The following is a 13,203-nucleotide window of genomic DNA, read 5'->3' as shown; positions in this document are numbered from 1 at the left end:
TGGTTTTGTCTGAGTTTCATATATGCTTGTTTTTTATTCCTCTAACACATATATTATTATAAAAATCCCTCTTTTCATTAGCTCATACTGTAAGAAATCCTCTTGGGAGAAGGGGGCGTGTCCCTCCCTTGTGGTGGTGGGAGGTGATTGGTGCGTCTGCTCATGCAGCTTTGTCTCATGCTGCTTCAGGACTGGTTAGTGTCTCAGTACATCTGGGGACCCTAGTGGTGGGATTTTCAGGGGCCATTTTCTTTATTAAATATTCAAAAACTAAATTCAACCATATTACAAAAGGTCTTTAATTTTCAATCAGTACCAACATATAAAATGTTTTTGATGTGACAGTGCCCATATGAGCAGATAAAAGTAAATGACTAGTTCAGGCCTCTGAGTCCATTGCTTTAGGTCTCCAGTTATATAATTGCTTCAGTTCATGCCCTTTTTTACAGTTCATGTAGATGGAAGACTTTCAGATTTCAGTTTTTCAGAAAATATCCTTGCTTCTTGGGAACTTTTTATAGCAGATAGTCACCTTTTTTTTTTTTTTTTTTTCCCCCTTAGATGATGTGAAGACTGTCAAAGGAAGGTGGAGTGAAGGTTCTCATCATGATCCAGAGATGCCCTGAACCAGCAAACATATTGGCAGACAAAATCCTGGCCGCACACGTGACCAGTGACGTTGTAGGAGAATCTGTGTCTTCTCCTTGCTATTTAAAATTAGACTATAATTGGAGTAGACACTGATAGTAACATCCTGGAGAGTAACGATAAACCCATGAATATCCACTGCGGAGACTCTGCTCCTGGCAATGGTAAGTCTGAGAATTTAGAGGGGTATGAAAAAATAAATTACGTAAAGCTCGAAGCCTGTTCTTTGGGATCTCTCATATATACGTTATCAGAGGGAAGAGCCCAGCCCTCTCCCGGTATGCAGTGGTATGCTAATGATCATCATATCTACAGTGTATAGTGATAATCTAAGGGGAGAATGAGAACTTTGGTATTGTTATAAAGTGGAAACCTGAGTGACCTAAACCTGGGCCATATTGTCTCCTCATTATCAGTTTGTCCAAGACATAAACTGTAGTGATTTGCCCACAACATCCAATCACAGCTCTTAATGAGCTCTGGAAAACGAAAGCTCAGTTGTGGGTGGTTGTTGTGGGCAAAACACTCCAGTATTTGTCTTAGGTCCCGTCCACACTACGGTATTGCCGCGGAATTTCCGGGCGGAATTCCGCGGGCGCAATTCTGCGGTGTGAACTTTAACATTAGTGAATGGGTCTCCGCGAGACCCGTTCACACTGCGGAATTTCAGCGACGGACATTTGAAAGTGTTCCGCGCAAAGAAAGAACATGTTCATTCTTTGTGTGGAATCCGCGAGCGGACCATAGCCGTCAATGGTGACGGCTCAGTGCCCCGCGGGTCTAGCGCCGAAGTATCTTCGGCGGCGGTCGCCAGGCGGAATCTCCGCTCGCGGAATTCAGCCGCGAGAATTCCGTAGTGTGAAAGGGGCCCTAGACAGACTAAGTGTGTGTCCATGACCCCATAAAGGTGCGTTCACGTTACGGAATTCCTGCGGTGGACTTTATCAGTGTGAATGGGTCTTCCACGGGAGGCAATTCCGCCACTGAAATTGTTCCGCACAAAGGAGGAACATGTTCATTCTTTGCGCGGAAGTCTGCGAGCACTGCATAGCCGTCAATGGTGGCGGCGCAGGGCTGTGCGGTCCTACTGCCAAAGAATTTTGGCGGCAGCTGCCAGACCGAATCTCCGCTTGCTGAATTCCGCGAGCAGACGGGTTTGTTTGGAGATGCAAGCAGTTAGTTCACCCTATAGATGTGGTGAAGTGCAGTAATACATAGTGACCATTCAGATGAATGTACATCACCTTTAAATGGACACTGTCACTTAGGAAACCTTTTGACATGTCACTTTAACAAATGTTACTCCCTCATTTCACTCACAATTAAGGATGTTTTCAGGAAAGTTAGCAGTGTTAAAGGGGACCTGTTTGCCCTCCTGAGATACGCATTGGTAAACATTTATATTTCCCATGAAATAACAATTCAGAAAAATGTTGTTCTATTATTCTTGCTAGAAATAAATGAATAACCTGACAATGACTGTTTCCCTTAATTGTGTGTGTTGTGCACTGATTGAATAGTGTAATGATGTAACACCCAGTTGACTATTTATTTATTCATGAAGTTCTAGAAGTAATAAGAGCGTAATCCACTATGCAAAGCCATGAGAAAATATGCTCCAGAATTTTTATCTTATGGCAAATTCAGTTTTTTGCTAAAATGCACATCAGGGAGGTGACAGGTCCTCTTGAAAACCTAGCAAGGTATTATTTTTTTTATAGATTTTGTTCTTGCTTGTTTTGTAAGCCCTGTATTGCCGGCCAGTATCTACAGGACATGTGGAATACTTTCATCACTGAGATCCCGTCACACCATCTATCATGTATTGCTGAAATCATGTTGGAAAAACTTCTACAGATGATAAATTAGACAGATTGTTAGTAATTATGACCATGAAAAATCATATAACACAAAAATCCATTCTTTACTCTTACTGTGCTGTATAAACCTATTTCTCTCACTACAGATTATGACACAGTATGGCTGGATATGGATAAATCTCTCTTTGTGTAATTTTAATGTTCTCCACAGAAGTTTATAACGGTCAAGATGCCCCTGAAGTGGAACTGGTCAATTTGCTAGAAGACGAGCTTCCTCAGTACAAGCTTCGAGTGGACTCCCTGTATTTCTATGATCACCAGGACTGGATACAACACTCCCCAACACGTCAAAGCAATGGCCTTGGCAGCCTTTCTCCTGTCCTGGCTGAAGAGACTTTCCGTTACATGAGTAGGTGTCACCCGTCATTTCTATTCTTAACCGTAACTTAAAGTTTAATGGAAGTGTTCCTGGGATGATGGTTTTCAGTTGTGTTTTATGCACTTATGCTTGTAATTTGTGCATAGCCTCCTTTCATTTAACCACATGTGTAGTGAAGCTGACCTACCCACTGGACTGACAGTCAAAAGAAGCTGAGCTTATAAAGCCCATTAAAAAAGCCATTGTTGCATTACAATGCTTGACTTTAAAAGATATCTGTAGTGCACGGATGCTCAACTCTTAGGCTGGGGTTTTGTTTTTGTTTTGTTTTTTTGTTGCAAAAACTGCCAAGCTGCACCACAGCATTTTATTGGTAAACATAACTAAGCTGCAAGTCAATAGGGAATTGTAAAACACAATACCCACTTGGCGTTTTTCCTCTTTGACGTTCTTTTCGTCTCAGTGGCAGTCTTTCAAAGATGCAGCATGTGGAGACGTTTTTCCACGGAAATCTTGGCTTTTTTTTTTTTGTTTAATCTCCCATAGAAGTCTATGGGAAAGAAAAAAAAAAATAAACATTAAAAACTCAATGTGGGTTATGTAGTGTTTTTTATCTGGTGATTTTAATGTAATTTAAAATAAAATAAAATAAAAAAGAGAGAATAGGAAAAACTGCAAAAAATAAAAAAATAATTTCCACACAAAGGTGAAACACTGGTAAATAAGCAGTGCGTGTTTTTTTTTTTTTTTTTTTTTGTCCGAAGTAGAAACCTAGCCTACCTCTGCGTTGTGGCTCTTAGAAGGGGTCTTCCTAGATATCCATATATCCTATCAAGGCATTTGGATTGATCCTATTAGGTATTTTCTTCCATCTGGATGCAGAATAGAGATTTGTATATTAGTTCCAAGCTTGCCTTGGTTATATAGGAAAAATTAAAATGTACTCAATATTTGACATGGTTTCTTTTCCTAACCACTATATATCAATATAGTAAGGGGGGGGGGGGGGGGGGATTTATCAATGCCTTCACCAGAAAACAATGGGAAAAGGTTTTGTGAAAATGTGTGGCAATTTTCCTCCAAGACCTACACAAAAAAAAACTTTGATAAATCCCCTCCTTATTTTGTGTATTACCTTCCCTGCCCTGTATATGGATCTGCAGTATCTTTTCACAAAAAAACTAGACACGTAGATATTAAAAGGATCTTACACATCATGTTTTATCTATGTAAACTAACGAGTGAAAATCTGCAGAAGAGTTAGTGCAACCGAAGGATATCTAGTATTTTTCTTTTACTCTTTATCTGCTAGGGCAATGTTTCCCAACCAGGGTGCCTCCAGCTGTTGGAAAATTACAACTCCCAGCATGCCCGGACAGCCTCCGGCTGTCCGGGCATGCTGGGCGTTGTAGTTTTGCAACAACTGGAGGCACCCTGGTTGGGAAGCACTGTGCTAGGGAGACCAGGCATGCATTATATGTTTATTGGCAAGGTAATTTTGCAGTATAAATGTAGCTGCATCAGATAATGCCGCATAACTCCTCACACACGATCATTGATGTTTTTCCTGTGAACTGGGTTGGGCTCATTTTTATGGCCTGAGGGAAAGTGTACACTAGTCTGTATATAGGTTTCACCCAGCACTTTACTCTAAGCACACACGGCGCAGAAATCAGGAGTGGTAACACCTTAGGCCAATTCTACAACACAAAGCTCTGCGCTCTAGAATAATGGACAGCAATGAGCTGGATTTTAATCATAATGAGGAAATTCTTAACACAATGAGTCTACAGGGTGAGTCTTTGTATATGACATATTTAAGGTTTTCATTATAAAGTCTGTCTCTCCTACTATAATTCCAGTGATATTGTTGGGGACTGTGGTGAAGAAACGTGCAAAAAGAGCTAAACAGGTGTTGTGTAGGGAGTGGGCTTGGTACCCACCTAGTCAACCGAGTGTGGTTATTGTATAGATCACATCACGTCCATCCCTAAACATCCTGGCTTGTAAATTGCTGCTGTAAATAAATGTAGAATGGGACCTTAATGTCCAGGGAAAATTATATAATTTTTTTTTTTTAATTCTTAAAATGGTTAATTTTTGGATTGTTTAATTTACATTTGTATTTATGCTCAGGTAAGAATGTATTTCTATAGTAAATTGGGTGTCAACAACCTATTCTTCATATCTCTTTTTATGTTCTTTTTACATCTACAAAAATCTCACACTGCCTCCAACACCTTAGAGCGTGCACAGTACCTCCAACATATTATAGTGCATGCACAGTACCTCCAACATATTATAGTGCATTAACAGTACCTCCAACATATTATAGTGCATGTACAGTACCTCCAACATATTATAGTGCATGTACAGTACCTCCAACATATTATAGTGCATGCACAGTACCTCCAACATATTATAGTGCATGCACAGTACCTCCAACATATTATAGTGCATTAACAGTACCTCCAACATATTATAGTGCATGTACAGTACCTCCAACATATTATAGTGCATTAACAGTACCTCCAACATATTATAGTGCATTAACAGTACCTCCAACATATTATAGTGCATGCACAGTACCTCCAACATATTATAGTGCATGCACAGTACCTCCAACATATTATAGTGCATGTACAGTACCTCCAACATATTATAGTGCATGTACAGTACCTCCAACATATTATAGTGCATGCACAGTACCTCCAACATATTATAGTGCATGCACAGTACCTCCAACATATTATAGTGCATGCACAGTACCTCCAACATATTATAGTGCATGTACAGTACCTCCAACATATTATAGTGCATGCACAGTACCTCCAACATATTATAGTGCATGCACAGTACCTCCAACATATTATAGTGCATGCACAGTACCTCCAACATATTATAGTGCATGCACAGTACCTCCAACATATTATAGTGCATGCACAGTACCTCCAACATATTATAGTGCATGCACAGTACCTCCAACATATTATAGTGCATGCACAGTACCTCCAACATATTATAGTGCATGCACAGTACCTCCAACATATTATAGTGCATGCACAGTACCTCCAACATATTATAGTGCATGCACAGTACCTTCAACGCATTATAAAGCATGCACAGTACCTTCAACGCATTATAGTGCATGCAACCTTCAACGCATTATAATGCATGCAACCTTCCACACATTATAGTCCATGCGTGGTACCTTCAACACATTATAGTGCATGCGCAGTACCTTCAACACATTATAGTGCATGCATTGCACCTCTGACAATATGTCAGATAAAATAAAATCACACAGTACCTATAACATATTATGGAGCATTAACAGTACCTCCAACATATTATAGAGCACACACAGTACATGTTGTAGATCTTGTGGCTTACAGTACCTGTAAGATATTCTACTGTAACTCACACAGTGCCTTCAGTCCAACACATTACAGAGCATGCACAGTACCTCCAACACATTGTAGAGCATACACCATACCTCCAACACATTGCAGAGCATACACCATACCTCCAACACATTGCAGAGCATACACCATACCTCCAACACATTGCAGAGCATACACCATACCTCCAACACATTGCAGAGCATGCACAGTACCTCCAACACATTGTAGAGCATACACCACACCTCCAACACATTGTAGAGCATACACCACACCTCCGACACATTGTAGAGCATGCACAGTACCTCCGACACATTGCAGAGCATGCACAGTACCTCCAACACATTGCAGAGCATGCACAGTACCTCCAAAACATTGTAGAGCATACACCACACCTCCAACACATTGTAGAGCATACACCACACCTCCAACACATTGCAGTGCATGCACAGTACCTCCGACACATTGCAGAGCATGCACAGTACCTCCAACACATTGCAGAGCATGCACAGTACCTCCAACACATTGCAGAGCATGCACAGTACCTCCAACACATTGCAGAGCATACACCACACCTCCAACACATTGCAGAGCATGCACAGTACCTCCAACACATTGTAGAGCATGCACAGTACCTCCAACACATTGTAGAGCACGCACAGTACCTCCAACACATTGCAGAGCATACACCACACCTCCGACACATTGCAGAGCATGCACCACACCTCCAACACATTGCAGAGCATGCACAGTACCTCCGACACATTTCAGAGCATACACCATACCTCCAACACATTGAAGAGCATGCACAGTACCTCCAACACATTGTAGAGCAGGCACAGTACCTCCGACACATTGCAGAGCATACATCATACCTCCAACACATTGCAGAGCATGCACAGTACCTCCAACACATTGTAGAGCAGGCACAGTACCTCCGACACATTGCAGAGCATGCACAGCATCTTTAAAAGGATCTGTTTTTGAAGACCTTAAGCATTTACATTTTTCGAATTCTCTGCTTACCTTTCTTGTTTCTTTTCTTTCTATTTTGCTGTCTTTTCTAAGCTTTTGTTGAACTTCCCTCCTCTTCATATGATGACTCTTGTAAATCAAGTCAAGGAACACAAGGTAAATATGTGTTTCTGCAATGTGATGTGCAGTGAAATCCAGTAGAACATAATGGCAGTGGTAGCATACAACACCGTTATGTAAACCAGTCAGAGATACCATAACTGTGTTTGTATTTAATTAATATTTATAATGAAACAATAGTGTTTATTTTTAATGTCTTGCATCACCACATCATATACAAAATGTTCACCACAGAGTTAATGAAGTCCTCAACAAATTTATAATTTAGATAGATGGTAATAAGGTTCTTTCATATCAAATAATCGGATAAAAAAAAAATGCTCAGTTATAGTGGCCTAGTGCACAGCCTCATGTGACTTAGCCTGGTAGGGCCACTGGTAGCAATATTAAATGTCAGCTGCAACTTTATCCTGATGCTTCCATCTGTGTATTATGGCATATTAAAAGAAAAACTGTGTATATAATACATAATAATAATACAACGTAATAATACAACCATTTCATGTTCTACTGGCCGCTACCTAAAGACCTGAATGTATTTGGTTGTTGTAGGGTGTTCCAAGGTAATCTTGCTTAGCCATGTAAACACTGTGTTATTTGTATTATAAGGATGCACGCCTAACTAGTTATGTGTTCTATATTGATTGCTTGATGACCTCCCCTACATTCACACACACTGTGTATGAGCTGTGGATTTGCTGTTGCAGATATCATGCTGGTAAATCAATAAAACTAAATAGTTGCACGCAGCATCAGATCTGCAGTATGTGTAAATACACAGTTTTCGCTTTCTTGCTGGACAGGGCCACCTCCCTTAAGGACAATTCACTTGTTAGATTGTAAGGAAGCAGGCTTGAAACCTATGTGACTGACAAATAAAGAGATGTTGGCCTCCTGTGTAAGGGTCAAACAGTCCAACATGACTTGCTGAATGTGGCAATGACAGGATCCATTGTCATAGGATACTGAGGACCGATGGGAAAGACCTCCAGCTGTTCTAGAAAGTTGATAGCTGTAGCAGATAGATTACCATTATGTTTGATGACTTGGCAGGCTCAAGTCTAGGAGATATATTGGTGCAGAATTGCTTGTTTTTTCTTTGTAGCTAAGCACATTTCTTTGTAAAACTTATTGTGATACTATTCTATTCCTTTTTAACTTTTCAGTTCTTGGTTCAGAAAGAATAGAACAGATGACAAGAAGTTACAATGATTCAGACATGCTAACTCATCTGCTAACAGAGGTGAGTCTCGGATTTGTTCGTATCTATTTCATGTATAGCAGACTGACAACTATGGAGAAGATAATCAAAAACTGTTTTGTTGCCCATAAGAACCACTCTCACCTTGGCTTTAATTTTACCAAACCTGTCAAGATCTGAGCTGTGATTGGTTGCAAATCCAGTGTTGCTATTAGACTGTTTCTGATTTATCTCCCAGACATTAATGCCTAGGCCCAGACATTTGTTAGGTTGTGAAACCTGTATTTGTGGGTAAAATGACTGCAAAAGAAGATCTACTTCACTGCCACACACTTCATGCCTTTTTTGGAGATGCAGCATAGATAATGATTTCTGTGCATATAAATTGTTAAATGTTGTATTTCCCTTATATACACAGAGAGATAGAGACCTTGAGTTGGCTGCTCGCATTGGACAGGCCCTTCTAAAAAGGAACCACATCTTGACTGAGCAGAATGAATCCTTGGAAGAGCAGCTGTCTCAAGCATTAGATCATGTAAGAATTATGAAATACGGTAAAAGTAGCCATATTTACCTGTTCTTATGTTTTTATGTGTGAGGTTTTTTTTTTTCTTCCTTTAAAAAAAAAAAAAATAAATAAAAATATATATATATATATATATTATATGGTGTTACATTATATTTTGATTAAAGGGGTATTCCAGTGTGGGCCAAAAAGTTATATAGTGCTGGGGCAGTAGTGAAATGAAAAGGGTGGGGGGGAAGCTATACTTTCCTAACCCTGCTCCTGCTTTAACGATGCTCTTCTCCGAGACTAGCAATAGAGAACCCTTTTTAAATTTTGAATCCTAAGATCTATTGCTCAATCTTAAATTTTGCACCCTACAAAGTTGTTCTGAATGGCAGTTCTCACTAGCGTCATAGCCCAGTTTTACCTAACCCTAAAACCTTTACTTTGTGCAGAAATCTAATTTTTCTGCCAATACTTCTGTATATAGTTGTGATATTTTCTGAGGTTTTGACTAACACCACAAGCTTATTGGTGGTTGATGGTTAATTTTGTTTGACTTTGACGTAGGCCAAGTAAGGCTACGTGCACGACACCGTTGTTCTCCGACCTGTTCATGGTCCATTCGGTGCCAAACAAAGGAGCCGAAGATACACTTTGCACAACGGACATCGCTAGGTTTGGAAGAACCCTGTTGACTTGAAAAGGGTCTGTCAGATATCCGTCATTTAGGGGACATGAGCGGAGAAAAAAATATTGGACTGGATTTATTTATTTTTCTCCGCTTAGTTCCTATAATTTCAACAGGTTGAGCGATGGATCTCCATTTAGTGGAGCCTCAACGGCAGTGTGACCCTAGCCTTAACCACAGTCTTCAAATTCTTACAAATTATACTTTGTTGCTTAACAATAATTAGATATGCGCAGTAATTTTGGCTGCCGAAAAGGAGGTTCTTGGTACAGTGGCAGAAGGTAAAAACACACCAAAAATTGTGGGCAACGTTTTTATGTGGTGAGTTAGAAGAGCACTGTGTGTTTCTCTGGGCTTATCTTGTCTCTGCTCTATAAAAGTCATGAGGCATCCATAGCAGTGATCTGCAATCTGTGGCTCTGCAGCCGGTGTGAAACTACATCTCCCAGCATGCCCTGGCAGGTTGTGCGGGCATTCTGGGTGTTGTAGTTCTACACCAGCTGCAGAGCCACAGGTTGCAGATTACTGCATTATGTAGTGCAACATGCTGGTAGTTTTGTTTTCGGTCAGCTGCAGGGGCTGTGTGAGGACATGCTGGGAGTTATAGTTTTGGGTTAGCTGCAAAGCCATAGGCTGTGTAATGTAATACAATTATACAAAAACTAATAAAAAATAAATAAAAAATGTGGGCCGTAGTCATTTGCTGTTTATCTTTGGGCAAGCAAATTTTTTCGGTTCCGGACCAAAACTTTCATTTTTGTGCACCCCTAACAATAATAGAAACTCCTTGTTCTCTGTGCAGGTAAATCAACTCCAGCATGAACTGTCTAAGAAAGATGACCTTCTCAGGGTGGTTTCCATTGCCTCAGAGGAGAGTGAGACCGACTCCAGTTGTTCTACCCCTTTGCGCTCTAATGACTCCTTTACCCTCACACATGGGCTGCTGCAGCTGGATAACTTACACGTCAAACTGCGAGAGTTGGAGGAGGAGAATCTTGAGCTACGATCCCAGGTACAGGTGTGAACATTTATTAGCTACGGGGGATCCAATCTATGTCTATGTCTTATTCCTGTTTATTTTCATCACGTATTCATGTTATCACTTACAGTAACTTAAATGAAGAAAGCTAAAATAGAAAAAGGAGCAACTGCTTATAGTTTTGATAAAACATATACTACTGTTTGTATACAACGGTTATGCAAACACATGCACCAGGTTTATGCATTGGCTTTAAGGGACAGTCTTAAAGGGGTACTCCGCCCCTAGACATCCTTTGGATAGGGGATAAGATGTCAGATCGCCGGGGTCCCGCTGCTGGGGACCCCAGGGATCGCCGCTGCAGCACCCCGCTATAATTACTGCGCAGAGCGAGATCGCTCTGCACGTAATGACGGGCAATACAGGGGCCGGAGCATCGTTGCGTCACGGCTCTGCCCCTCGTGACGTCACGGCCGCCCCCGTCAATACAAGTCTATGGGAGGGGGCGTGGCGGTCATCACGCCCCCTGCCATAGACTTGCATTAAGGGGACGGGCCGTGATGTCATGAGGGGCGGAGCCATGACGTCACGCTGCTCCGTCCCCTGTATCGCCCGTCATTACGCACAGAGCGAACTCGCTTTGTGCAGTAATGATGGCGGGGTGCCGCAGCGGCGATCCCCGGGGTCCCCAGCAGCGGGTCCGCGGCGATCTGACATCTTATCCCCTATCCTTTTGGATAAGGGATAAGATGCCAGGGGCGGAGTACCCCTTTAAAGGGGTTTGAGCAAAACTTTTTTTTATTTAATTTTTTTATTTTTATTAAATGTGTCCAGGCTGTCAGATATTCTAAAAGAAGCCTATGCTTATCTCTATTGCTCCAGCACAGCCTTGTTAAAACCCAGATTCCACGGTACTTCGCAACTGCAGACTGCATGCCTAACATTGCCTCTTAGCCAATCACTGGCTGAAGCAAAACATTGCTGCGACCAGTGGTTGGCTAAGCAGCAGTGAGATGTATTGTCTGCAGCTCCAGGAAGCGCCATGTTGGCAGATGGAGGTAAGTATAGGCTTTTTTTCATGTTATCACAGAGCCTGGGCACATGTAGTGACGTACCCTATATTTGTATTTTTTATAGGATTCATTTGTGCAATTTTGTGTAAACACAATAAAACAATAGTGTTCACCTGTACACATACAGAGTGACACACATTTCAGAGAAAAAGTTACAATCCATTGGAGAAAAGGCATATAGCTGAAGTCATGTACCCTTTAAAGCATATAGGTTCTCTTGTGTATGTAACATAAAAAAAACTTCTGTATATACAAAAGGGGAGATTTATCAAAACATGTCCAAAGGAAAAGTTATGTGTTGCCCATAGCAACCAATCAGATTGCTTCTTTCATTTTTGAAATGGCCTCTGAAAAATTAAAGAAGAAATCTGATTGGTTGCTTTGGGCAACTCAGCAACTTTTCCTCTGGACAGGTTTTATTGAACCTCCCCCAAAGAGTATATATTTAAATGTTCTATATTCTTAAATGGTCTACAATGTTGTTAAAAATAAAATCAAATACAAATGTGTGTGCAGCTCACAACCAGTATCCGAGGTTAAGTGCGGTTGATAATCGGTCCCCACCGACCAAGAAAATATATTTAATGAAAAATTTCAACCACCCCTCAAGAATACCACCCTACTGGGTACACAGTAAATGAATGGTTTAGGAAACAGTTAGTTTGAAAAATGCAAAAGATTTTTATTAAAACACAATAAATAAAAATGGTAATTTTACCAGATAAAAAAACAATATATATAAAAATATATATAATATTATATCATTGGGCCCTAATGGTATATATAGATGGATATAGCACTACTGATATTGGCCGGCTATCCGGAATAGACGATGAATCCGGCAATTCGATGTTTGAAATAATGGAACACAGTCTTTGAAATTAACAGACTGAGCTGTTCATTGTCAATTTTGCCTACTGAAGAAGGGGTCGTTTTGAGCACCCTGAAACGCGTCTAGGCTTTAACTCTGTCTGAACAGAGCAATATAGAGACGCACTGCTTATACAGAAGCCAGCACACTAATTGGAACAAGCTGTCTACACACCTGCTGCCCTAGCCGGGGACCTCACCTACCTGCCGCATTGATTTACTTTTGCATGCTGCCATCTCCACGAGTGCTCCACTCTGACGAATTCAGCAGAGGTCCGATACCATTGCAGCCACATGCCACTGCTGCGGACCTCCAACGTGGGAGTCTCATGCCAGAGCCCAGCTTCCAGACGGACTCCAACTAACGCACAGCAGCCAAGTCTTCAGTTACAATATACCAACTGTAGCATACAAACCACACATATGTATTAACTTTTCAAACAAAATAAGCTTTCTATAGGGAAACTACTGGACCAAGGTCAGCAACTTAACCAGTCATTGTTCACATGTTCCCTATTTGTAATGTGTGGCGAATTTA

General features: G+C 41.0%; 1 protein-coding gene and 1 long non-coding RNA gene across 8 annotated transcripts in view; one reads left to right on the top strand and one right to left on the bottom strand.

The window, feature by feature from the left end:
• TRAK2 (trafficking kinesin protein 2) overlaps window positions 1-13,203 on the top strand; it is a 60,421-nt gene that overhangs the window by 20,105 nt on the left and 27,113 nt on the right. For 3 of the 6 annotated variants that reach the window (XM_056536256.1, XM_056536257.1, XM_056536258.1), the window contains 6 exons: window positions 562-812; window positions 2,680-2,877; window positions 7,317-7,379; window positions 8,510-8,586; window positions 8,963-9,079; window positions 10,546-10,761. In XM_056536256.1, coding sequence (XP_056392231.1) covers window positions 776-812; window positions 2,680-2,877; window positions 7,317-7,379; window positions 8,510-8,586; window positions 8,963-9,079; window positions 10,546-10,761 — 708 coding nt within the window. In that variant the 5' untranslated portion in view covers window positions 562-775. The remainder of the gene's footprint in view (window positions 1-561; window positions 813-2,679; window positions 2,878-7,316; window positions 7,380-8,509; window positions 8,587-8,962; window positions 9,080-10,545; window positions 10,762-13,203) is intronic. The other 3 variants (XM_056536259.1, XM_056536261.1, XM_056536260.1) reach the window with 3 other exon arrangements.
• LOC130285088 (uncharacterized) lies at window positions 997-13,125 on the bottom strand. 2 transcript variants are annotated; one of them, XR_008847244.1, is made up of 5 exons: window positions 12,870-13,125; window positions 7,275-7,352; window positions 3,628-3,719; window positions 3,274-3,397; window positions 997-2,499 (listed from the first exon to the last, which is right to left on the bottom strand). It is a non-coding gene; the product is annotated as an uncharacterized LOC130285088 (long non-coding RNA). The 2 variants fall into 2 exon arrangements; XR_008847243.1 differs by lacking the exon at window positions 997-2,499 and having other exon boundaries at window positions 2,887-3,397.

The sequence above is a fragment of the Hyla sarda genome, chromosome 8 (genome assembly GCF_029499605.1).
Source record: "Hyla sarda isolate aHylSar1 chromosome 8, aHylSar1.hap1, whole genome shotgun sequence".
Classification (NCBI taxonomy): Eukaryota; Metazoa; Chordata; class Amphibia; order Anura; family Hylidae; genus Hyla; species Hyla sarda.
This window is presented reverse-complemented; position numbering and strand designations above follow the sequence as displayed.